The 26,053-nt window shown below is 45.5% G+C and overlaps 1 protein-coding gene across 2 annotated transcripts in view; it reads left to right on the top strand.

Moving 5' to 3' along the window:
- The window catches only part of LOC306968638 (serine/threonine-protein kinase TAO2-like), a 44,182-nt gene extending 23,547 nt beyond the window's left edge, over positions 1–20,635 (top strand). Inside the window, exons 10-21 of one of the 2 annotated variants that reach the window (XM_079564075.1) lie at positions 1,555–1,636; positions 1,711–1,881; positions 4,248–4,457; positions 6,330–6,458; positions 6,543–6,779; positions 11,181–11,309; positions 11,378–11,581; positions 12,476–12,715; positions 14,556–14,777; positions 14,867–15,049; positions 18,244–18,716; positions 20,121–20,634. In XM_079564075.1, the coding sequence (XP_079420201.1) occupies positions 1,555–1,636; positions 1,711–1,881; positions 4,248–4,457; positions 6,330–6,458; positions 6,543–6,779; positions 11,181–11,309; positions 11,378–11,581; positions 12,476–12,715; positions 14,556–14,777; positions 14,867–15,049; positions 18,244–18,716; positions 20,121–20,523 (2,683 nt within the window). In that variant the 3' untranslated portion in view covers positions 20,524–20,634. Of the gene's footprint in view, positions 1–1,554; positions 1,637–1,710; positions 1,882–4,247; positions 4,458–6,329; positions 6,459–6,542; positions 6,780–11,180; positions 11,310–11,377; positions 11,582–12,475; positions 12,716–14,555; positions 14,778–14,866; positions 15,050–18,243; positions 18,717–20,120 lie in introns of both variants that reach the window. The other variant, XM_079564076.1, reaches the window with a different exon arrangement.
- Positions 20,636–26,053: the final 5,418 nt, after the last annotated feature.

The following is a 26,053-nucleotide window of genomic DNA, read 5'->3' on the forward strand; positions in this document are numbered from 1 at the left end:
CCCTACAGCTCCATCGTCCATCAAATACTGTCAAAATAAAGGTCCTACAGCTCCATCATCACCAAATACTGTCAAAATAAAGGCCCTACAGCTCCATCGTCCATCAAATATTGTCAAAATAAAGGTCCTACAGCTCCATCATCACCAAATACTGTCAAAATAAAGGTCCTACAGCTCCATCATCACCAAATACTGTCAAAATAAAGGTCCTACAGCTCCATCGTCCATCAAATATTGTCAAAATAAAGGTCCTACAGCTCCATCATCACCAAATACTGTCAAAATAAAGGTCCTGCAGCTCCATCGTCCATCAAATATTGTCAAAATAAAGGTCCTACAGCTTCATCATCATCAAATACTGTCAAAATAAAAGCCCTACAGCTCCATCGTCCATCAAATACTGTCAAAATAAAAGCCCTACAGCTCCATCATCACCAAATACTGTCAAAATAAAGGTCCTACAGCTCCATTATCCACAAATACTGTCAAAATAAAGGTCCTACAGCTCCATTATCACCAAATACTGTCAAAATAAAGGTCCTACAGCTCCATTATCCACAAATACTGTCAAAATAAAGGTCCTACAGCTCCATCATCACCAAATACTGTCAAAATAAAGGCCCTACAGCTCCATCGTCCATCAAATACTGTCAAAATAAAGGTCCTACAGCTCCATCATCACCAAATACTGTCAAAATAAAGGCCCTACAGCTCCATCATCCATCAAATACTGTCAAAATAAAGGTCCTACAGCTCCATCATCACCAAATACTGTCAAAATAAAGGTCCTACAGCTCCATCGTCCATCAAATATTGTCAAAATAAAGGTCCTACAGCTCCATCATCACCAAATACTGTCAAAATAAAGGTCCTACAGCTCCATCATCACCAAATACTGTCAAAATAAAGGTCCTACAGCTCCATCGTCCATCAAATATTGTCAAAATAAAGGTCCTACAGCTCCATCATCACCAAATACTGTCAAAATAAAGGTCCTACAGCTCCATCGTCCATCAAATATTGTCAAAATAAAGGTCCTACAGCTTCATCATCATCAAATACTGTCAAAATAAAAGCCCTACAGCTCCATCGTCCATCAAATACTGTCAAAATAAAAGCCCTACAGCTCCATCATCACCAAATACTGTCAAAATAAAGGCCCTACAGCTCCATCATCCATCAAATACTGTCAAAATAAAAGCCCTACAGCTCCATCGTCCATCAAATACTGTCAAAATAAAAGCCCTACAGCTCCATCATCACCAAATACTGTCAAAATAAAGGTCCTACAGCTCCATTATCATCAAATACTGTCAAAATAAAGGTCCTACAGCTCCATCATCATCAAATACTGTCAAAATAAAGGTCCTACAGCTCCATTATCATCAAATACTGTCAAAATAAAGGTCCTACAGCTCCATTATCATCAAATACTGTCAAAATAAAGGTCCTACAGCTCCATTATCATCAAATACTGTCAAAATAAAGGTCCTACAGCTCCATTATCCACTATTATTCATGATGTTTGAGTGAGGGGTTTCCTCTTGGCTGCAGGTCCGACTCGTTCCGAAACTTCGTGGACTCGTGTCTCCAGAAGATTCCACAGGACCGTCCTACCTCTGATGTGCTGCTCAACGTAAGCCGCTCGTTCCAGGTGGTGGTAGTTCTCCCGCCCGGTTCCTCCTGACCTCCCTTCTGTTTCCTCCTCAGCACCGGTTCCTGTGCCGCGAGCGCCCGCAGACCGCCGTCATGGACCTCATCGCTCGCACCAAAGACGCCGTGCGCGAGCTGGACAACCTGCAGTACCGCAAGATGAAGAAGATCCTCTTCCAGGAGACGCAGCAGAACGGGCCGGGCCCCGAGGGCGGAGAGGAGGAGGAGGTGAGGGGTTAATCACACTGATGACTGGAGGAGGAGGAGGAGGAGGAGGAGGAGGAGGAGGAGGAGGAGGAGGAGGAGGAGGAGGAGGAGGAGGAGGAGGAGGAGGGTTAATCACACTAATGACTGCAGGAGGAAGAGGAGGAGGTGGAGGTGAGGAGTTAATCACACTAATGACTGCAGGAGGAGGTGAGGGAGATAATCACTGCAGGAGTTAGATGAGGAGAGGAGGAGGTGAGGAGGGAGAAGAGGAGGTGAGGAAGGAGAGGAGGAGGTGTGGAAGGAGAGGAGGAGGTGAGGAGGGAGAAGAGGAGGTGAGGAAGGAGGGGAGGAGGTGAGGGAGAAGAGGAGGAGGTGAGGGAGAAGAGGAGGAGGTGAGGGAGAGGAGGAGGTGAGGGAGAAGAGGAGGAGGTGAGGGAGAAGAGGAGGAGGTGAGGAAGAAGAGGAGGAGGTGAGGAAGAAGAGGGAGAAGAGGAGGAGGTGAGGGAGAAGAGGAGGAGGTGAGGGAGAAGAGGAGGAGGTGAGGGAGAAGAGGAGGAGGTGAGGGAGAAGAGGAGGAGGTGAGGAAGGAGAGGAGGAGGTGAGGGAGAAGAGGAGGAGGTGAGGGAGAAGAGGAGGAGGTGAGGGAGAAGAGGAGGTGAGGAAGGAGGGGAGGAGGTGAGGGAGAAGAGGAGGAGGTGAGGGAGAAGAGGAGGAGGTGAGGAAGAAGAGGAGGAGGTGAGGAAGAAGAGGGAGAAGAGGAGGAGGTGAGGGAGAAGAGGAGGAGGTGAGGGAGAAGAGGAGGAGGTGAGGGAGAAGAGGAGGAGGTGAGGGAGAAGAGGAGGAGGTGAGGGAGAAGAGGAGGAGGTGAGGAAGGAGAGGAGGAGGTGAGGGAGAAGAGGAGGAGGTGAGGGAGAAGAGGAGGAGGTGAGGGAGAAGAGAGGAGGAGGTGAGAAGAGGAGGAGGTGAGGGAGAAGAGGAGGAGGTGAGGGAGAAGAGAAGGAGGTGAGGGAGAAGAGAGGAGGAGGTGAGAAGAGGAGGAGGTGAGGGAGAAGAGAAGGAGGTGAGGGAGAAGAGAAGGAGGTGAGGGAGAAGAGAAGAGGAGGAGGTGAGGGAGAAGAGAAGGAGGTAAGGGAGAAGAGAAGAGGAGGAGGTGAGGGAGAAGAGGAGGAGGTGAGGGAGAAGAGGAGGAGGAGGTGAGGGAGAAGAGAAGAGGAGGAGGTGAGGAAGGAGGGTTAATCACACTGATGACTGCAGGAGGAGGAGGTGAGGGAGATAATCACTACAGGAGTTAGTTGAGGAGAGGAGGAGGTGAGGAAGGAGAGGAGGAGGTGAGGAAGGAGGGGAGGAGGTGAGGGAGAAGAGGAGGAGGTGAGGGAGAAGAGAAGAGGAGGTGAGGGAGAAGAGAGGAGGAGGTGAGAAGAGGAGGAGGTGAGGAAGAAGAGGAGGAGGTGAGGGAGAAGAGAAGAGGAGGAGGTGAGGGAGAAGAGAAGAGGAGGAGGTGAGGGAGAAGAGAGGAGGAGGTGAGAAGAGGAGGAGGTGAGGGAGAAGAGGAGGAGGTGAGGGAGAAGAGGAGGAGGTGAGGGAGAAGAGGAGGAGGTGAGGGAGAAGAGAAGGAGGTGAGGGAGAAGAGAAGGAGGTGAGGGAGAAGAGAAGGAGGTGAGGGAGAAGAGAAGAGGAGGAGGTGAGGGAGAAGAGGAGGAGGTGAGGGAGAAGAGAAGGAGGTGAGGGAGAAGAGAAGGAGGTGAGGGAGAAGAGAAGATGAGGAGGTGAGGAGAAGAGAAGAGGAGGAGGTGAGGGAGAAGAGAAGATGAGGAGGTGAGGGAGAAGAGAAGATGAGGAGATGAGGGAAAAGAGAAGAGGAGGAGGTGAGGGAGAAGAGGAGGAGGTGAGGGAGAAGAGAAGGAGGTGAGTGAGAAGAGAAGAGGGGGAGGTGAGGGAAAAGAGAAGAGGAGGAGGTGAGGGAGAAGAGGAGGAGGTGAGGGAGAAGAGGAGGAGGTGAGGGAGAAGAGGAGGTGAGGAAGTAGGTGAGGAGGTGAGGGAGATGTATCTGGTGAGAGCCCCTGTGGCTACATGTATTAAAAACAACACAGTTTGAACTCAAACCTGTCACAGTCCTGCTAGAAAGTGAGTATTTTGGAAAGCCTCAGGCCGCACCAGAGTAAGTGACGGAGCGGGCGGCGTCCAAACGGGGGGACATTCCATTTTAACACATATTTACAGACAGTTGTGGCAGTAAGTTTACACAAAAATAAATAAAAACAGGTGTGTAAACTTATGGGCATAACGGTAACTGGTTAGGGTTAGCCTGCAGACGCCTGTGCTGCTGTGCGTGCGTTCGTCCTGCTGGTGGCGCTGTCCTCACCTGCGTTTCCCCGGTGCGTCCCCAGGAGTCGGAGCAGTACCTGCTGCGCTCGGGGACGGTGAACTCCATGGAGAGCTCGCAGTCGGTGCCGTCCATGTCCATCTCGGCCAGTTCCCAGAGCAGCTCCGTGAACAGCCTCGCCGACGCCTCCGACGACAGCGGCGGCGAGATGGCCATGATGCAGGAGGGCGAGCACACGGTGACGTCCAACAGCTCCATCATCCACCGGCCCACGGTAAGAGCTGCTCGAATAAAAGTCCCACAGCCGTATCGTCCACAAATACTGTCAGAATAAAAGTCCTACAGCTCCATCATCACCAAATACTGTCAAAATAAAAGTCCTACAGCTCCATCATCATCAAATACTGTCAAAATAAAAGCCCTACAGCTCCATCATCATCAAATACTGTCAAAATAAAAGTCCCACAGCTCCATCATCACCAAATACTGTCAGAATAAAAGCTCTAAAGCTCCATCATCCACAAATAATGTCAGAATAAAGGTCCTACAGCCCCATCATCATCAAATACTGTCAAAATAAAAGCCCTACAGCTCCATCATCATCAAATACTGTCAAAATAAAAGCCCTACAGCTCCATCATCCACCGGCCCACGGTAAGAACTGCTCGAATACGAGTCCCACAGCTCCATCATCATCAAATACTGTCAAAATAAAGGTCCACCAGCTCCATCATCATCAAATACTGTCAAAATAAAAGCCCTACAGCTCCATCATCATCAAATACTGTCAAAATAAAAGTCCTACAGCTCCATCATCATCAAATACTGTCAAAATAAAAGTCCTACAGCTCCATCATCATCAAATACTGTCAAAATAAAAGTCCTACAGCTCCATCATCATCAAATACTGTCAAAATAAAGGTCCACCAGCTCCATCATCATCAAATACTGTCAAAATAAAAGCCCTACAGCTCCATCATCATCAAATACTGTCAAAATAAAAGTCCTACAGCTCCATCATCATCAAATACTGTCAAAATAAAGGTCCACCAGCTCCATCATCATCAAATACTGTCAAAATAAAAGCCCTACAGCTCCATCATCATCAAATACTGTCAAAATAAAAGTCTTACAGCTCCATCATCATCAAATACTGTCAAAATAAAAGTCCTACAGCTCCATCATCATCAAATACTGTCAAAATAAAAGTCCTACAGCTCCATCATCATCAAATACTGTCAAAATAAAAGTCCCACAGCTCCATCATCACCAAATACTGTCAGAATAAAAGCCCTAAAGCTCCATCATTCACAAATAATGTCAGAATAAAGGTCCTACAGCTCCATCATCCACAAATACTGTCAGAATAAAGGTCCTACAGCTCCATCATCCACAAATACTGTCAAAATAACAGCCCTACAGCTCCATCATCATCAAATACTGTCAAAATAAAAGACCTACAGCTCCATCATCATCAAATACTGTCAAAATAAAAGCCCTACAGCTCCATCCTCCATCAAATACTGTCAAAATAAAGGTCCACCAGCTCCATCATCATCAAATACTGTCAAAATAAAAGCCCTACAGCTCCATCATCATCAAATACTGTCAAAATAAAAGTGCTACAGCTCCATCATCACCAAATACTGTCAAAATAAAAGTGCTACAGCTCCATTATCCATCAAATACTGTCAAAATAAAAGCCCTACAGCTCCATCATCATCAAATACTGTCAAAATAAAAGCCCTACAGCTCCATCTTCATCAAATACTGTCAAAATAAAAGCCCTACAGCTCCATCATCATCAAATACTGTCAAAATAAAGGTCCACCAGCTCCATCATCATCAAATACTGTCAAAATAAAAGCCCTACAGCTCCATCATCATCAAATACTGTCAAAATAAAAGCCCTACAGCTCCATCATCATCAAATACTGTCAAAATAAAAGCCCTACAGCTCCATCATCATCAAATACTGTCAAAATAAAGGTCCACCAACTCCATCATCATCAAATACTGTCAAAATAAAAGCCCTACAGCTCCATCATCACCAAATACTGTCAAAATAAAAGTGCTACAGCTCTATTATCCACAAATACTGTCAATATAAAGCACAAACCCTAAACATGTTTCTCCTCTGTGGCAGAACCAGGACAACATCTACGACGACCCGTACCAGCCTGAGGTGGAGCAGCCCCAGGCGCCCTCTGCTGGCCGACGCCGGCACTACTACAGGAACAGGGACCACTTCGCCACCATCCGCACGGCCTCTCTGGTACAGAAGATTACATAAAGTCTTTTAATTTGAACGTTTGAGGATCTAGAGGAACCGGACCTTCTGATTTCTGTGGTTTCACAGGTTACACGTCAGATCCAGGAGCACGAGCAGGGCTCCGCTCTCCGAGAGCAGATGTCCGGATACAAGCGCATGAGGAGGCAGCACCAGAAGCAGCTGATGGGCCTGGAGAACAAGCTGAAGGCCGAGATGGACGAGCACCAGCTCAAACTGGACAAAGAGCTGGAGAACCAGAGGAACTGCTTCAGCTCCGAGGCCGACAAGCTGCTGAAGAAACACCAGGCCATTCTGGAGAAGGAGGTGAGACGCTTTAGAGAAACATCAGAAACATTAGGCCATTCTGGAGAAGGAGGTGAGACGCTTTAGAGGAACATCAGAAACACCAGGTCATTCAGGAGGAGGAGGTGAGACACTTTAGAGAAACATCAGAAACACCAGGTCATTCTGGAGAAGGAGGTGAGACGCTTTAGAGAAACATCAGAAACACCAGGCCATTCTGGAGAAGGAGGTGAGACACTTTAGAGAAACATCAGAAACACCAGGCCATTCAGGAGGAGGTGAGACGCTTTAGAGGAACATCAGAAACACCAGGTCATTCAGGAGGAGGTGAGACACTTTAGAGAAACATCAGAAACACCAGGTCATTCTGGAGAAGGAGGTGAGACGCTTTAGAGAAACATCAGAAACACCAGGCCATTCTGGAGAAGGAGGTGAGACACTTTAGAGAAACATCAGAAAGACCAGGCCATTCAGGAGGAGGTGAGACGCTTTAGAGAAACATCAGAAAGACCAGGCCATTCAGGAGGAGGAGGTGAGACACTTTAGAGAAACATCAGAAACACCAGGCCATTCAGGAGAAGGAGGTGAGACACTTTAGAGAAACATCAGAAACACCAGGCCATTCAGGAGAAGGAGGTGAGACACTTTAGAGAAACATCAGAAACACCAGGTCATTCAGGAGGAGGTGAGACGCTTTAGAGAAACATCAGAAACACCAGGTCATTCAGGAGGAGGTGAGACGCTTTAGAGAAACATCAGAAACACCAGGCCATTCAGGAGGAGGTGAGACGCTTTAGAGAAACATCAGAAACACCAGGCCATTCAGGAGGAGGTGAGACGCTTTAGAGAAACATCAGAAACACCAGGCCATTCAGGAGGAGGTGAGACGCTTTAGAGAAACATCAGAAACACCAGGCCATTCAGGAGGAGGTGAGACGCTTTAGAGAAACATCAGAAACATTAGGCCATTCAGGAGGAGGTGAGACGCTTTAGAGAAACATCAGAAACATTAGGTCATTCAGGAGGAGGTGAGACGCTTTAGAGAAACATCAGAAACACCAGGTCATTCAGGAGGAGGTGAGACGCTTTAGAGAAACATCAGAAACACCAGGCCATTCAGGAGGAGGTGAGACGCTTTAGAGAAACAGCAGAAACACCAGGCCATTCTGGAGAAGGAGGTGAGACGCTTTCGAGAAACAGCAGAAACACCAGGTCATTCTGGAGGAGGTGAGACGCTTTAGAGAAACATCAGAAACACCAGGTCATTCTGGAGGAGGTGAGACGCTTTAGAGAAACATCAGAAACACCAGGCCATTCAGGAGGAGGTGAGACGCTTTAGAGAAATATCAGAAACACCAGGTCATTCAGGAGAAGGAGGTGAGACGCTTTAGAGAAACATCAGAAACACCAGGTCATTCAGGAGAAGGAGGTGAGACACTTTAGAGAAACATCAGAAACACCAGGTCATTCAGGAGGAGGTGAGACGCTTTAGAGAAACATCAGAAACACCAGGTCATTCAGGAGGAGGTGAGACGCTTTAGAGAAACATCAGAAACACCAGGTCATTCAGGAGGAGGTGAGACGCTTTAGAGAAACATCAGAAACACCAGGCCATTCAGGAGGAGGTGAGACACTTTAGAGAAACATCAGAAACACCAGGTCATTCTGGAGAAGGTGAGACACTTTAGAGAAACATCAGAAACACCAGGTCATTCTGGAGAAGGAGGTGAGACGCTTTAGAGAAACATCAGAAACACCAGGTCATTCAGGAGGAGGTGAGACGCTTTAGAGAAATATCAGAAACATTAGGCCATTCAGGAGGAGGTGAGACGCTTTAGAGAAACATCAGAAACACCAGGTCATTCAGGAGGAGGTGAGACGCTTTAGAGAAATATCAGAAACATTAGGCCATTCAGGAGGAGGTGAGACACTTTAGAGAAACATCAGAAACACCAGGTCATTCTGGAGGAGGTGAGACGCTTTAGAGAAATATCAGAAACACCAGGTCATTCAGGAGGAGGTGAGACGCTTTAGAGAAACATCAGAAACACCAGGTCATTCAGGAGGAGGTGAGACGCTTTAGAGAAACATCAGAAACACCAGGCCATTCAGGAGGAGGTGAGACGCTTTAGAGAAACATCAGAAACACCAGGTAATTCAGGAGGAGGTGAGACGCTTTAGAGAAACATCAGAAACACCAGGCCATTCAGGAGGAGGTGAGACGCTTTAGAGAAACATCAGAAACACCAGGTAATTCAGGAGGAGGTGAGACGCTTTAGAGAAACATCAGAAACACCAGGCCATTCAGGAGGAGGTGAGACGCTTTAGAGAAACATCAGAAACATTAGGCCATTCTGGAGAAGGAGGTGAGACACTTTAGAGAAACATCAGAAACATTAGGCCATTCTGGAGAAGGAGGTGAGACACTTTAGAGAAACATCAGAAACACCAGGCCATTCAGGAGGAGGTGAGACACTTTAGAGAAACATCAGAAACACCAGGCCATTCAGGAGGAGGTGAGACGCTTTAGAGAAACATCAGAAACACCAGGCCATTCAGGAGGAGGTGAGACGCTTTAGAGAAACAACAGAAACACCAGGCCATTCAGGAGGAGGTGAGACGCTTTAGAGAAACATCAGAAACACCAGGCCATTCAGGAGGAGGTGAGACACTTTAGAGAAACATCAGAAACACCAGGCCATTCAGGAGGAGGTGAGACGCTTTAGAGAAACAACAGAAACACCAGGCCATTCAGGAGGAGGTGAGACGCTTTAGAGAAACATCAGAAACACCAGGCCATTCAGGAGGAGGTGAGACGCTTTAGAGAAACATCAGAAACACCAGGCCATTCAGGAGGAGGTGAGACGCTTTAGAGAAACATCAGAAACACCAGGCCATTCAGGAGGAGGTGAGACGCTTTAGAGAAACATCAGAAACACCAGGCCATTCAGGAGGAGGTGAGACGCTTTAGAGAAACATCAGAAACACCAGGCCATTCAGGAGGAGGTGAGACGCTTTAGAGAAACATCAGAAACACCAGGTAATTCAGGAGGAGGTGAGACGCTTTAGAGAAACATCAGAAACACCAGGCCATTCAGGAGGAGGTGAGACGCTTTAGAGAAACATCAGAAACATTAGGCCATTCTGGAGAAGGAGGTGAGACACTTTAGAGAAACATCAGAAACATTAGGCCATTCTGGAGAAGGAGGTGAGACACTTTAGAGAAACATCAGAAACACCAGGCCATTCAGGAGGAGGTGAGACGCTTTAGAGAAACATCAGAAACACCAGGTCATTCAGGAGAAGGAGGTGAGACGCTTTAGAGAAACATCAGAAACACCAGGCCATTCAGGAGAAGGTGAGACGCTTTAGAGAAACAGCAGAAACACCAGGCCATTCAGGAGGAGGTGAGACGCTTTAGAGAAACATCAGAAACACCAGGCCATTCAGGAGAAGGTGAGACGCTTTAGAGAAACAGCAGAAACACCAGGCCATTCAGGAGGAGGTGAGACGCTTTAGAGAAACATCAGAAACACCAAGCCATTCAGGAGGAGGTGAGACGCTTTAGAGAAACATCAGAAAGACCAGGTCATTCTGGAGGAGGTGGGACGCTTTAGAGAAACATCAGAAACACCAGATCATTCTGGAGGAGGTGAGACACTTTAGAGAAACATCAGAAACACCAGGCCATTCAGGAGGAGGTGAGACACTTTAGAGAAACATCAGAAACACCAGGCCATTCAGGAGGAGGTGAGACGCTTTAGAGAAACATCAGAAACACCAGGCCATTCAGGAGGAGGTGAGACGCTTTAGAGAAACATCAGAAACACCAGGCCATTCAGGAGGAGGTGAGACGCTTTAGAGAAACATCAGAAACACCAGGCCATTCAGGAGGAGGTGAGACGCTTTAGAGAAACATCAGAAACACCAGGTCATTCAGGAGGAGGTGAGACGCTTTAGAGAAACATCAGAAACACCAGGTCATTCAGGAGGAGGTGAGACGCTTTAGAGAAACATCAGAAACACCAGGCCATTCAGGAGGAGGAGGTGAGACGCTTTAGAGAAACATCAGAAACACCAGGCCATTCAGGAGAAGGTGAGACGCTTTAGAGAAACAGCAGAAACACCAGGCCATTCAGGAGAAGGTGAGACGCTTTAGAGAAACATCAGAAACACCAGGCCATTCAGGAGGAGGTGAGACACTTTAGAGAAACATCAGAAACACCAGGCCATTCTGGAGAAGGAGACAGAGGAACCAGCAAGTTTATCTCTTTTTCCTTCTCGGTCCAGCAGCTCGAACACGGCACCACAGCGCCCCCCGCTGGTCATCTTCTTAGTGGCCTGGGTCTGGTTTGTTTCTTAAAATCAGTGAAACCTTTCCCCTCTCTCTAACGTCGACCGCCATTATCTCTGTGTGTTCAGACCAAAGCTGCTCTGGCGGAGGAGAAGAAGTTCCAGCAGCACATTCTGGGCCAGCAGAAGAAGGAGCTGACCAGCCTGTTAGACGCCCAGAAACGGCAGTACAGAGCCCGCAAGGACCAGCTCAAAGAGGTACTGCTGTGACCCCAGGGGTACCACTGCTGATGTGATGATGGCCTTCATGTTTGTGTTGTGTCCAGGAGCTGAGCGAGAACCAGTCGACTCCGAAGCGTGAGAAGCAGGAGTGGCTGCTGCGGCAGAAGGAGTGTCTGCAGCAGGTCCAGGCCGAGGAGGAGAACAGCCTCCTGCGGCGCCAGAGGCAGTACTACGAGCTCCAGTGCAGGCAGTACAAGAGGAAGATGCTCCTGGCCCGACACAACCTGGAGCAGGACCTTCTCAGAGAGGTGACTGTCCACACGTTCTGTTTCTGGTCAACCGCTTACCTCCCACCTGAACCAAGCATGTTTTCTCCAGTTTGGCTTTACCCCAATCCAAAAGCTTCTGGAAAATAGCAACGAAACTGACAAAAAAAGGACGAAAAAATGTGACAAAAAAATTGGAAAAAAAATTACGAAAAAATGACCAAATTGTGACAAAAAATGACAAAAAATTGTCAAAAATGTGATTAAAAAATGACAAAAATGTGACAAAAAATTACAAAAATGTGATAAAAAATTTACGAAAAAATGACAACAATGTGCGAAAAAAATGACAAAATTGTGATTTAAAAATGACAAAAATTTGTAAAAAAAATTGGTTAAAAATGTGCGAAAAAATGTCACAAAAAAGGACGAAAAAATGAAAAAAAATTGACAAAAAAATGAAAAAAATTAGATACAAAATTTGCGAGAAAAAAAATGACAAAATTGTGACAAAAATATGACAAAAAAAATGAAAAATGTTATCAAAATTTGACAAAAAAATTACAAAGAAGTGACAAAAAAATGATAAAAAATTTATGACAAAATTTACAAAAAAATTACAAAAATGTGACAAAAATGTTATTTAAAAAAATACTAAAAATGTGACAAAAAATGACGAAAAAATGACAAAAAAGTTACAAAAAATGACAAAAAAGTTACAAAAATGAGTTGAACACCCAACAAAAAAATGATGGAAGAAAAATCTGATCTGACGTGTGGAAAAAGATCCTTTCGGTTCAGGCGGGAGTTAAGAGGTTGAAGTCGATCAAAGGCGTTGAAGCATAAGAAACTAAGCATAAAACAAAATGTGCCAAAATCAAGATGAGATGTTGCTATTATTTCGACAATATCTCATCAAACTCCTCTTTCCCTCAGGAGCTGAACAAGAAGCAGACGCAGAAGGACCTGGAGCGGGCCATGCTGCTGCGCCATCACGAGTCCACGCAGGAGCTGGAGTTCAGGCAGCTCGGGCTGGTGCAGAGAACCAGGGCCGAGCTCATCCGCACGCAGCACCAGACCGAGCTCACCAACCAGATGGAGTACAACAAGAGGAGAGAGCAGGAGCTGAGGCAGAAGCACACCGTGGAGGTCCGCCAGCAGCCCAAGAGCCTGAAGGTGAGGGTCATACAGGAGGAGAGGGTCAGAGGAGGTCCACTAGCAGCCCAAGAGCCTGAAGGTGAGGGTCATACAGGAGGAGAGGGTCAGAGGAGGTCCACTAGCAGCCCAAGAGCCTGAAGGTGAGGGTCATACAGGAGGAGAGGGTCAGAGGAGGTCCACTAGCAGCCCAAGAGCCTGAAGGTAAGGCTCATACAGGAGGAGAGGGTCAGAGGAGGTCCACTAGCAGCCCAAGAGCCTGAAGGTGAGGGTCATACAGGAGGAGAGGGTCAGAGGAGGTCCACTAGCAGCCCAAGAGCCTGAAGGTAAGGCTCATACAGGAGGAGAGGGTCAGAGGAGGTCCACTAGCAGCCCAAGAGCCTGAAGGTAAGGGTCATACAGGAGGAGAGGGTCAGAGGAGGTCCGCCAGGGGAGCAGAGGATGTCAGATAATGAGCATATGAGAGGATATCAGATAATGAGTTGATGAGAGGATATCAGATAATGAGTAAATGAGAGGATGTCAGATAATGAGTTGATGAGAGGATATCAGATAATGAGTTGATGAGAGGATATCAGATAATGAGTAAATGAGAGGATATCAGATAATGAGTAAATGAGAGGATGTCAGATAATTAGTTGACGAGAGGATGTTAGATAATGAGTTGATGAGAGGATGTCAGATAATGAGTTGATGAGAGGATGTTAGATAATGAGTTGATGAGAGGATGTTAGATAATGAGTTGATGAGAGGATGTCAGATAATGAGTTGATGAGAGGATGTTAGATAATGAGTTGATGAGAGGATGTTAGATAATGAGTTGATGATGAGGATGTTAGATAATGAGTTGATGATGAGGATGTTAGATAATGAGTTGATGAGAGGATGTCAGATAATGAGTTGATGAGAGGATGTTAGATAATGAGTTGATGAGAGGATGTTAGATAATGAGTTGATGAGAGGATGTTAGATAATGAGTTGATGAGAGGATGTCAGATAATGAGTTGATGAGAGGATGTTAGATAATGAGTTGATGAGAGGATGTTAGATAATGAGTTGATGATGAGGATGTTAGATAATGAGTTGATGATGAGGATGTTAGATAATGAGTTGATGAGAGGATATCAGATAATGAGTTGATGATGAGGATGTTAGATAATGAGTTGATGAGAGGATGTCAGATAATGAGTTGATGAGAGGATGTCAGATAATGAGTTGATGAGAGGATATCAGATAATGAGTTGATGAGAGGATGTCAGATAATGAGTTGATGAGAGGATGTCAGATAATGAGTTGATGAGAGGATGTCAGATAATGAGTTGATGAGAGGATGTCAGATAATGAGTTGATGAGAGGATGTTAGATAATGAGTTGATGAGAGGATGTCAGATAATGAGTTGATGAGAGGATGTCAGATAATGAGTTGATGAGAGGATGTTAGATAATGAGTTGATGAGAGGATGTTAGATAATGAGTTGATGAGAGGATGTTAGATAATGAGTTGATGAGAGGATGTCAGATAATGAGTGTATGAGAGGATGTTAGATAATGAGTTGATGAGAGGATGTTAGATAATGAGTTGATGAGAGGATATCAGATAATGAGTTGATGAGAGGATGTCAGATAATGAGTTGATGAGAGGATGTTAGATAATGAGTTGATGAGAGGATGTCAGATAATGAGTTGATGAGAGGATGTCAGATAATGAGTTGATGAGAGGATGTCAGATAATGAGTAAATGAGAGGATGTCAGATAATGAGTTGATGAGAGGATGTTAGATAATGAGTTGACGAGAGGATATCAGATAATGAGTTGATGCAGAGGATGTGAGTTGATTGTGTGTGCCCTGTCTGTGTCCAGTCGAAGGAGCTGCAGATCAAGCGTCAGTTCCAGGAGACGTGTAAGATCCAGACGCGTCAGTACAAAGCGCTCAGGAACCACCTGCTGGAGAGCACTCCCAAGGCCGACCACAAGGCGGTGCTCAAGCGGCTGAAGGAGGAGCAGACGCGCAAACTGGCCATCTTAGCCGAGCAGTACGACCACTCCGTCAACGACATGCTGTCCACGCAGGCCGTCAGCAAGGTAAGCTCACCCAGCAGGTCTTTACCGCGGCGAGGCGCTCACCTTCCCTCCCGTGTGGTCCTCACATCTTCCCTCCCGTGTGGTCCCAGCTGCGCTTGGACGAGACGCAGGAGGCCGAGTACCAGGTGCTGAGGATGCAGCTGCAGCAGGAGCTGGAGCTGCTCAACGCCTACCAGAGCAAGATCAAGATCCACACGGACAGCCAGCACGAGCGCGAGGGCAAGGAGCTGGAGCAGAGAGTGTCCATCCGCCGGGCGCTCCTCGAGCAGCGGGTACTCCTTACACACAACACAGCAGATAAAGCTCTGTGCCCAAACTGATGCCTCAAAGTACATGACCGGTTTAATCAGGGTATCCATGGGGTCTTAAAAAGTTAAAGTTAAAGTTAAATTCAAATTTAAGGCCTTGAAAAGTCTAAAATTGGGCCTGTTTGGTCTTAAGTCCACGGTAAACTGGTCTTAAAAATTAAAGTTCAACGACCCAGTTATTTGCGCACAAAAGTCGACAAATAAATGCCCAGAAGCAGGGATGAGGAGCCGCCGGTGACGCTCATGGTTCGCTGTAAATATCCAACTCAAGGTCATGAACGGCAGAATTCACAATAAAGTTTGTCCAAATGTTGGGAAACACAAACCGAACGCTCCTCTGTGAAAGTCCTACTTTAGAAACACGTTTCTCACTTTGTTCATCAAAACATCTGACAAACAAGTTTAGAAAACATCAAACCGAGACTAGATTCTGACCTAATAATAATATCATTAAAATAATGATGATCATTAATGAGTTGTAAAGTTGACGGTGTTTTATTCTCTGCAAACGAGTGGAAAAGCTGCTTTTATTTTTAGAAACAGTGAATGTTTTACCAGCTCAAGTATTACAAAGCATTTTAAATACAAAAACTAAATATCTGTTTTCTTTCATTCAGGCGATAACTGTGAGTAATTATTCAATCTCAATATTCTTATAATGGGATAAGGTTGTTAAAACTTGAATGGCTGTTAAAATGTGAAAAATGAAGTCCTTACATTTGTTCGTGTCACTGTGAAATCAGAAACAACAGTTTGACTCTTGGATTTTTGTGACAGTGATTTTCTTTACAGTCCATTTACACTGCGTTCCAAATTATTATGCAAATTGTACTTGTGTGTCAAAAAGGTAAAAAAAAACACAATAATAATGAAACTCATGGATGGTATCGTGTCTTGGGGCTCTATGAATCACTGACATTAATCTCAGAGACCTGGGATGATTAGTTTTCAGGTTAAGCCCAGTTAAGGGAAAAACTACTGAAAAAGGATGTTCCACTTTATTATGCAGATCATAATTTTCAAGCAATATGGGAAAGAAAAAGGGACTTTCTGCTGATGAAAAGCGTCAAATAGTTGAATGCCTTGGTCTAGATATGAAAACCTTCGATATTTCATGAAAGATTAAGCATGATCATCAAACTGATAAGAGATTTGTGGATGATTCAGAGCACACACGGGTTTGTGCAGATAAAGGCACAATATGGACGGTTTCTGCCAGACAAACACATCAGATTAAGAGAACAGATGCTACAAAGAAGCATACAGGTATTTGAAGCTGCTGGTGCCTCTGGAGTCTCCCGAACATCAAGGTGTAGGACCCTCCAGAGGCTGCAGTTGTGCATAAACCTTCTATCCGGGCCTCCCCTAAACGGTTAATTGAAGCTGATGAGCAGAAACGGCTGCAGTGGCTCAGAAATACATGAGCACTCATTTTCAAACTGTTCACTGATGAGGCCGTGTGACCCTGGATGGTCAACTCAATGGAGTAGTGGATGGTTGGTGAATGGCCACAATGTCCCAACAAGGATACGAAGTCAACAAGGAGGGGGCGGAGTCATGTTTTGGACCAAAATCATAAGGGAGAGAGCTGGTGGGCCCCTTTAGGCCCTTTTAGGCTCCCTGAAGGTGTGAAAATGACCTTTGAAAAATATGTGGAGTTTCTGACTGACAACTGTCTTCTGACAACGCACCATGTCCTGCTGCAAAGAAAACCTCTGCATCACTGGCTGCTATGGGCATAAAAGGAGAGAAACTCATGATGTGGACCCCCTCCTCCCCTGACCTCAACCCTATTGAGAACCTTTGGAGCCTCAACAAAAAATACTTCTATGAGGGTGGGAGGCAGTTTTCATCCAAACAGCAGCTCTGGGAGGCTATTCTAACATCCTGCAAACAAATCCAAGCAGAAACTGTCCAAAAACTCACAAGTTTAATGGATTTAAGAATTTTGAAGCTGCTTTCACACAAGGGCTCCTATGGTCAAATATAACTTGACCTGTTAATATTTTTTTGATTGAAATAGCTTTTGATTTCAGTAAATATGACCTCCTAATGCTGCAAATTCAACAAATGACCATTTTCAGTTAATTACAAGCTTTAAAATGTATTGAAACGGTGAGTTGCATAATAATTTGAAACAGTGGATTTTGAGGTTTTTACTATATTTATTTTTGAAAAAAATACTGTTATCACTAGGAAATTTTTTCCATCACATTTAAATGATCCTCTACCAGGTAAAGACTTAAAAATTATGCTGACTCTCATTTGAGTTGACAATTTAGAAAATCTTAGAAAAATGTCATTTGCATAATAATTTGGAACGCAGTGTACATTATTTTTATTTTTTATTTTATTTATGGTTTATTTGGTAGGGACAGTGCAAGTTAATGAACAAGCCACACCGGATTGTAGCCTTAGGCTAATTTTCATCCGTCGTCCCCCATGCGCACTCTCAAACACACTCTCATACATCCTGGCCTATTGTACATGTGTTTAGCGGTAGGGGAAACCGGAGTACCCGGAGGAAACCTACGCAGACACGGGGAGAACATGCAAACTCCACACAGAAAGGCCCCGTCCTTGGTGGGAATCGAACCCGGACCTTCTAGCTGTGAAGCACAAGCACTAACCGCTGTACTACCGTATATATTGCACGTTCAAAAACAGGTCTTATTTTTGAGATTTTGTGGACTTAAAAAGGTCTTAAAAAGTCTTAAATTTGACTTGTCCAGCTCTGCAGACACCCTGTAATTATCATTTTCTTTCAGTGAAGCAGCAATTTAAGCCTCTTCACCCTGGCCTTAACCAGGTGCTTTCTCCAGTTCAGCAGTGAGACCAAAATACACAGAAAACACTCAATTACGCAATAGTAACCTCCGCCTCAGAATCATGATGGTCATGGGCAACTCAAAGTGTTCAAATACAAGTAGTTTTCTTTGCTCCATTGAACAACATTCTCCTCCTCATGATAACGAGATCCATCAGCTCAAAGATGGAGGAATCATCGATGTATTTGATTATCACATTATTATCATGAGTAAACAACGTGAACAGCATGGGGCTCAAAACACCAGTGCTAATACAACCATTGATTTGGATCCTCCGTGGTCCGTTGTCGCCCGTCGTCGGCATTTCAAAGTCCCTGTTCTCTCCCGCAGATCGAGGAGGAGATGCTGTCGCTGCAGAACGAGCGCTCCGACCGCATCCGCTCGCTGCTGGAGCGCCAGGCCCACGAGATCGAGGCGTTCGACTCCGAGAGCATGAGGCTGGGCTTCAGCACCATGGCTCTGGGAGGGATCCCCGCCGAGGCCTACTCTCAGGGGTACTCCTCCGGCCCCGCCCCCTCAGGCTCCGCCCCCTGGCCCTCGCGCCCCGTGCCCCGCTCCGGCAGCCACTGGTCCCACAGCGTGTCGGCCACCGGCGCCCCCGCCTGGAGGAACCACGGCTTCACGCAGGAGCAGAAGTATCTGGAGAAGTACCGGCAGGCCACGGAGTACTCCCCACAGGACAAGTACGGGAGGGAGTACCCGCGGGACAGGGAGTACCCGCGGGAAAGGGAATACCCGCGGGAAAGGGAGTACGCGCGGGAAAGGGAGTACGCGCGGGAGGAGCTCAAGTACAGGGAGCAGAGGTGAGACTTCTCAAATATAACAAATACATGACTCTGAGAAGGTTTATTATTATTTATGGTGTTTCTTTGAGCTTCTAGTTTAATGCGAGTCATGTTGTCATGTTCACACAGACTCTTAGAACAAGAGGTTTCCTTTTTCTAGTTTTGTGGCTTCAATAATATCCTTCATCGCAGAGTCTTACCTCCATACATGGACCTTAAAGTGCTGCTGTAGTGACGGGCTTCTTAACAAAGTCTGATAAATGGAGCTGGACTCGACTTGAGAAACACGTTCGGGCTTTGTTAACCTCTTAACTCCCGCCTGAACCGGGATTTGTTGGGTATTTGTCAAATTTTTTTCATTTTTTCGTCAATTTTTTGTCACACTTTTTTCATGTATTATCACATTTTTTAAATTTTCTTGTCACATTTTGTCATTTTTTCATCTAATTTTTGTCATTTTTTTTGTCACATTTTCGTCATATCGTTAGCCACATAGCATTATTGCATAATAAAAGTCATTTTGTATTAAAATGGCAATATGAGAAAAACAATGTGTTTCCTACAAAATGTCTTTTTACATGTGTTCCAAAAACAAAACAAAAATGAGTCAGGCAATTTTGCTATGTGGCTAACGATATTTTTGTCACATTTTTGTCAATTTTTTGTCATTTTTTGTCATTTTTTTGTCAAATTTTTATCAATTTTTTTGTAATTTTCTTGTCTCATTTTGTCATTTTTTGGTCATTTTTTTTATCACATTTTTGTCACATTTTTGTCAATTTCTTGTGACATTTTTGCCACTTTTTCATCAATTTTTCATCCCTTTTCTGTCAATGTTTTTGTCACATTTCCATCATTGTTTTCGTCTCAGTTCTGTTGCTATTTTCACAGCTTTTTTCCAGAAGCTTTTGGATTGGGGTAAAGCCAAACTGGGGAAAATGTGCTCGGTGGGAGTTAAGGGGTTAACTAATATGAGAGAAGGGGGGGCCACAATTCATACATACATGAGAACTCGACTTTACATCGACACTAAAAAATTGCAAAAATCCTAGCTGATCTTTGAACCAACGGTGTTTGAAATGTAAATATAATTTCAGCCCAGACTCATTTTTTAATTTGGAAAATGAGCCTTTTTTGTGCTATTTTTTCTTAACCAAGAGCATTTTCTATAGTTCAGCTTTACCCAAATCTTTAAGGTTATAGCCTATAGATCAGTGTAACGCCTCATTTGGAAGCTAAGACCGACAAAACTCATCTATACAGATTATTTTCTTGCATTTTTGTCACATTTTCATCCTTGTTTTCGTCTCATTTTTGTTGCTATTTCCACACTTTGAAAAGCTTTTAGATTTGGGTAAAGCCTGGTGTAAATGTGCAGGGTTAAGAGGTTAAAGTAACCGTTCCCCCCCCTGTCGTCTCCAGGGAGTACCCGCGTGAGGAGCTGAAGTATCGCGAGGACCTGAAGTACAGAGAGGAGATGAAGAGCCGCGCCTCGTCCTCCTCCTCGTCCTCCTCGTCCTCGCAGCACCAGTATCCGTTCATTCACCACCAGAGCACGCCGCAGCTGTACCACGAGGCGCCCGACCCCCGGGAGCGGCCCGAGCGCAGCCGGGACTGGGCCGGGTACCCCTCCTCGTCTTCCTCCTCCTCGCAGCAGCAGCAGCAGCAGCAGCAGGGGGGGTACGGCCGCGCCCACGCCCTGAGGAACAGCCCCACGCCGCTGCGCAGGACGGCCTCCGGGGGGCAGAGCGGAGACGGAGGGCTCAGCCGCAGCACCTCGGTCACCTCGCACATGTCCAACGGGTCGCACCTGTCCTACTCCTGAGGGGAGCGGCCCACACCTGAGAGAGGAGCGTCCCATACCTGTCCCACACCTGAGAGAGGAGCGTCCCACACCTGAGAGAGAAACGTCCCACACCTGAGAGAGAAACGTCCCACACCTGTCCCACACCTGAGAGAGAAACGTCCCACACCTGAGAGAGGAGCGTCCCACACCTGAGAGAGAAACGTCCCACACCTGAGAGAGAAACGCCCCACACCTGAGAGAGAAACGTCCCACACCTGAGAGAGAAATGCCCCACACCTGAGAGAGAAACGTCCCACACCTGAGAGAGAAACGTCCCACACCTGAGAGAGAAACGTCCCACACCTGAGAGAGAAACGCCCCACACCTGAGAGAGAAACGCCCCACACCTGAGAGAGAAACGCCCCACACCTGAGAGAGAAACGCCCCACACCTGAGAGAGAAACATCCCACACCTGAGAGAGAAACATCCCACACCTGAGAGAGAAACGCCCCACACCTGAGAGAGAAACATCCCACACCTGAGAGAGAAACATCCCACACCTGAGAGAGAAACATCCCACACCTGAGAGAGAAACATCCCACACCTGAGAGAGAAACGTCCCACACCTGAGAGAGAAACGCCCCACACCTGTCCCACACCTGAGAGAGAAACGCCCCACACCTGAGAGAGAAACGCCCCACATCTGAGAGAGAAACGCCTCACACCTGTCCCACACCTGAGAGAGAAACGCCCCACACCTGAGAGAGAAACGTCCCACACCTGAGAGAGAAACGTCCCACACCTGAGAGAGAAACGCCCCACACCTGAGAGAGAAACGCCTCACACCTGTCCCACACCTGAGAGAGAAACGCCCCACACCTGAGAGAGAAACGTCCCACACCTGAGAGAGAAACGTCCCACACCTGAGAGAGAAACGTCCCACACCTGAGAGAGAAACGCCCCACACCTGTCCCACACCTGAGAGAGAAACGCCCCACACCTGAGAGAGAAACGCCCCACACCTGTCCCACACCTGAGAGAGAAACGCCCCACACCTGAGAGAGAAACGTCCCACACCTGAGAGAGAAACGTCCCACACCTGAGAGAGGAGCGTCCCACACCTGTCCCACACCTGAGAGAGAAACGTCCCACACCTGAGAGAGGAGCGTCCCACACCTGTCCCACACCTGAGAGAGAAACGTCCGACACCTGAGAGAGAAACGTCCGACACCTGAGAGAGAAACGTCCCACACCTGAGAGAGAAACGTCCCACACCTGAGAGAGAAACGTCACACACCTGAGAGAGAAACGTCCCACACCTGAGAGAGAAACGTCCCACACCTGAGAGAGAAACGTCCCACACCTGTCCCACACCTGAGAGAGAAACGTCCCACACCTGAGAGAGGAGCGTCCCACACCTGTCCCACACCTGAGAGAGAAACGTCCCACACCTGAGAGAGAAACGTCCCACACCTGAGAGAGAAACGTCCCACACCTGAGAGAGAAACGTCCCACACCTGAGAGAGAAACGCCCCACACCTGAGAGAGAAACGTCCCACACCTGTCCCACTCCAGAGAAAGATTCAGCATCATAACTGTCCTGTAAATCCCTCCCAAAGCGCAGATTCAGGGGCGTCTTTAGGTGAATCTGATCCGACACTATTAAAAACTCTTTTCTGTGTTTGATCTGAAACATCTTCCAGAAAAAGACTCTTCGTTCCCCTTGTCCCGCTGCGTTCTCTTCCACCTCTTTGATCTTCTCCCTTTGGGACGTTCTCGTAGGTCCCGCACACGCCGAGGGTCGAGCTGTACATAGGCTGTAAATAAAACCCTTTCAAAGTCAGATTTTAAACTAAACAAAGTTAGGTTTTTTTTGTTTTTTTTGTAGTGATAAGTTCTTTATACGACACTGCCACGGGGACGATCTGCCGGCGCCGCTCCACATCGCCACAGGGGGCGATGATTGTTACCAAAACGCTCAGTCGTCTCTGAAACCGAACCAACGGGAAGAACACGTGTTAGAAAATAGGTCGAAATGTTCGTCAGTAACGAGAAGTCTCAGAACATTCTCTGCCGTAAGTAAAATAGAGACGCAGAGACTGGGAGAGCATGGGTTTGGATAAACTCCACTACGTGAAGGACCGAGAGAGGAGGGTGCAGGAGCATCGATATAATAATATAATAAAGATGACCGGGTTTCAGGCAGCCCCATTCATAGAAAAGGCCCCGAGTCCTGTGTGAACCTTAATGGCCGCTCGGTCTCCTCCTGTTCCTTCAGAGGGCAAAAGGCTGGAAGCCCTGCACTTCCCTAACCCTAACCCTAGCCCTAGCCCTAGCGTGGTCTCATGGGTCACGTGGGTCACGTGGGTCTCGTGGGTCACGTGGGTCTCGTGGGTCACATGGGCCACATGGGTCTTAAGGGGCACATGGGTCACATGGGTCTCATTGGTCACATGTGTCTCGTGGGTCACGTGGGTCACATGGGTCTCATGGGTCTCATGGATTTTTAGAAAGAAGAACTCTTTGGAGCCCGGCTTTTAAGCCGTTCTTTGGACGTTTGAGTCTCATTAGAATCAATGCTCCCAAGTGTCAGTTGGAGTCGCCCCCGGCCACCAGGGGGCGGTGTTACAGCTCCCTGCCATAAGGACCAGACAGCAGTGCGCTCATGGTGCAGTCGGGCAGTGCCGAGGGCAGCGATCCAAACGGAGAAATACTGTCCCGTTTACAAACTGTTTCTTTATTACATTAATTTAAAGTCATTACATTAAAACTGAGAAAATGCAAATAATTTGCTCCACTTGACATTTGTGTGAGCCTCGATATTGAGGAGGCTCTGGATAAGTCGTCCTCCTTTGATTCTAATATTTCTTGTGCTTCAGTTCGAGGTTCGGTTTCAGAGACGGCGACGCTTTACATTTTTTTAGATTTTCCCCAAACCTGCGCTTCCGCCTCGAGCCCGAGCAGAGTTTCCTTTTATTCTGGTGTTTTTTATTAAACTTCCTGTTTCCTGTGGCGTCGTGGAGCGGCTCATTCGGATTGGCCGGTCGAGGGGGAGTGGGCGTGTACATACTTCGGAAGCGTTGCTACGGAAACACTGCAAATATTTATGTAGAAATGTAAGAAAAAGTGTGTAAAAAAGAAGAGACGGCGCCACCTGGAGGACTGTACAGAAGCACTGGCTGCAAAACGCCATCATTATTAACGTTAGTCTGATACTTCTACTACTACTACTACTACTACTACTACTACTACTACTACTGCAGCAGGTTAGTGTTACTCTGTGAGAGACGGAGACGCGACGAGTGAAGCCGTTTGGACAAAAGCGTCGAAATTAAGGGACAAAAAACAAACATTTCAGACGCTTTAAGTTGAAAAACAGACGACACTAAAGTCTTCCACCGCGGGTTTAGCCAGAAAGATGAGGCTTTTATTTTGAAAATACCACAGATTTAAAGCTTTTATTTTGAAAACACCACAGATTTAAAGCTTTTATTTTGAAAACGCCACAGATTTAAAGCTTTTATTTTGAAAACGCCACAGATTTAAAGCTTTTATTTTGAAAATACCACAGATTTAAAGCTTTTATTTGAAAACGCCACAGATTTAAAGCTTTTATTTTGAAAACGCCACAGATTTAAAGCTTTTATTTTGAAAACGCCACAGATTTAAAGCTTTTATTTTGAAAACGCCACAGATTTAAAGCTTTTATTTTGAAAACGCCACAGATTTAAAGCTTTTATTTTGAAAATACCACAGATTTAAAGCTTTTATTTGAAAACGCCACAGATTTAAAGCTTTTATTTTGAAAACGCCACAGATTTAAAGCTTTTATTTTGAAAACGCCACAGATTTAAAGCTTTTATTTTGAAAACGCCACAGATTTAAAGCTTTTATTTTGAAAACGCCACAGATTTAAAGCTTTTATTTTGAAAACGCCACAGATTTAAAGCTTTTATTTTGAAAATGCCGCAGATTTAAAGCTTTTATTTTGAAAAATGAAAAGTATATATTTACAAATATGCCATTTTTGGCCATTTTAAATGACAACGTGAAATGGCAGAAAACACATTTTCACATTTACATCAGTGATGTAAGTTTTAAATTTCATTTTCATTTTAGATCCTGAACAGTTTCTTTATCCCAAACGTTTTTTTTCTACTTGAAATTTAAAGTTAAAGTCTTGAACTTAAAGTGATTTTCCCGAGGTTTTAAATCGACACTAAAGTCTTCCAGCGGCGCTTTGTCCAGACGAGCTCCGCCGCCGCGGCTCCGCCTCCGAACAGTCGTCCGAGAGTTTTACTGTTAGTTTTTTAATAAAAGATGTATTTGCCAATGTTGACCACTAGGGGGAGCGTGCGTTACTGTGAGAGACTCGCCGACGGGAAGCCACGGAGGAACTTTTTTATTTCACTTGAAAAACGTCGCTGAAGAACAAAGTTTCTGGTGTTTTATTTTGGTGCTTTTTCTGGTTTGGAAACGTTTGAGGCGCGAGAAGGAGCGAGTTGAAGTTTGGGTCAAACGCAGTCGCAGTATTTACACCTGAGTATTTTTGTATCGGGTTCCGTTTGTTACTGAACGGTTTAAACTGAGACGAAACCTGGAGTTGACTTGGTGTTTTCAGCCGGTTCCGTTCGTACGGCGGCCCATTAGTGCCATTTAGAAACAAAACAAGGGGAAAATAACACTAATAATCACAACGCACTAATAATTTAGCTTTGAAACATGAACATTTATGTTTTTGACATTCTACACTTTTCACACAAATTTAGCCTTTTTTTGTTTTTGTTCATTTCTTCTTGCAGACTTTAAATATCGCTGTGAAATTGACTTTTTTTATCGTGTTCAATTTAACAAATGCACTTTTTTTCCTGCACATTTTCAACTTTTTAATTTTTTTTAATTCTTTTTTTTTATGTTGCTTTCCCGAGGTGGGTTAAGTCACTAAAATATTTACTAATCTAAGAGTAACGTTACTTTGAAGCTTTTATTTTGAAAATACCACAGATTTAAAGCTTTTATTTTGAAAACAACTAAGAGTAACGTTACTTTGAAATAATTTTACTCAAGTACAAGTAAAAAGTAGTGACTTAAAAAATTACCTAAGAAAAAGTAAAGTACTTGGAGAAGTTAGTAACAGTAAGTCTGATTTATTTTCAAGACTAAACCAGGACTAAACCAGGACTAAACCAGGACTAAACCAGGACTAAACCAGGACTAAATCAGGACTAAACTAGGATTAAACCAGGACTAAACCAGGATTAAACTAGGACTAAACTAGGTCTGAGCCATTTTCATTGAGTTGACACTGGGAAAAAATGTGTACCTGTTGGTCGGTTAAAATGCACCAAATTGCACCATTAAAATAAAAAGCTCTTTGTGAGAGCCCCCCCCCAGACCCCCTTTTAAATATGTCCCCCCCCCCACCAGTCTTTTCCTTGTAGAGAGAGGGCGAGACAGTATATGGGGGGCCCTAAAGAAAACGTTAGCCCCGGGGCCCATTTAACTTAAATCCAGCCCTGATTACGCCATACATTTAGTGAAACAAAATATAAAATCCTGTGGAAATCC

Source organism: Gobius niger, assembly GCF_951799975.1.
Source record: "Gobius niger genome assembly, chromosome: 10".
Classification (NCBI taxonomy): Eukaryota; Metazoa; Chordata; class Actinopteri; order Gobiiformes; family Gobiidae; genus Gobius; species Gobius niger.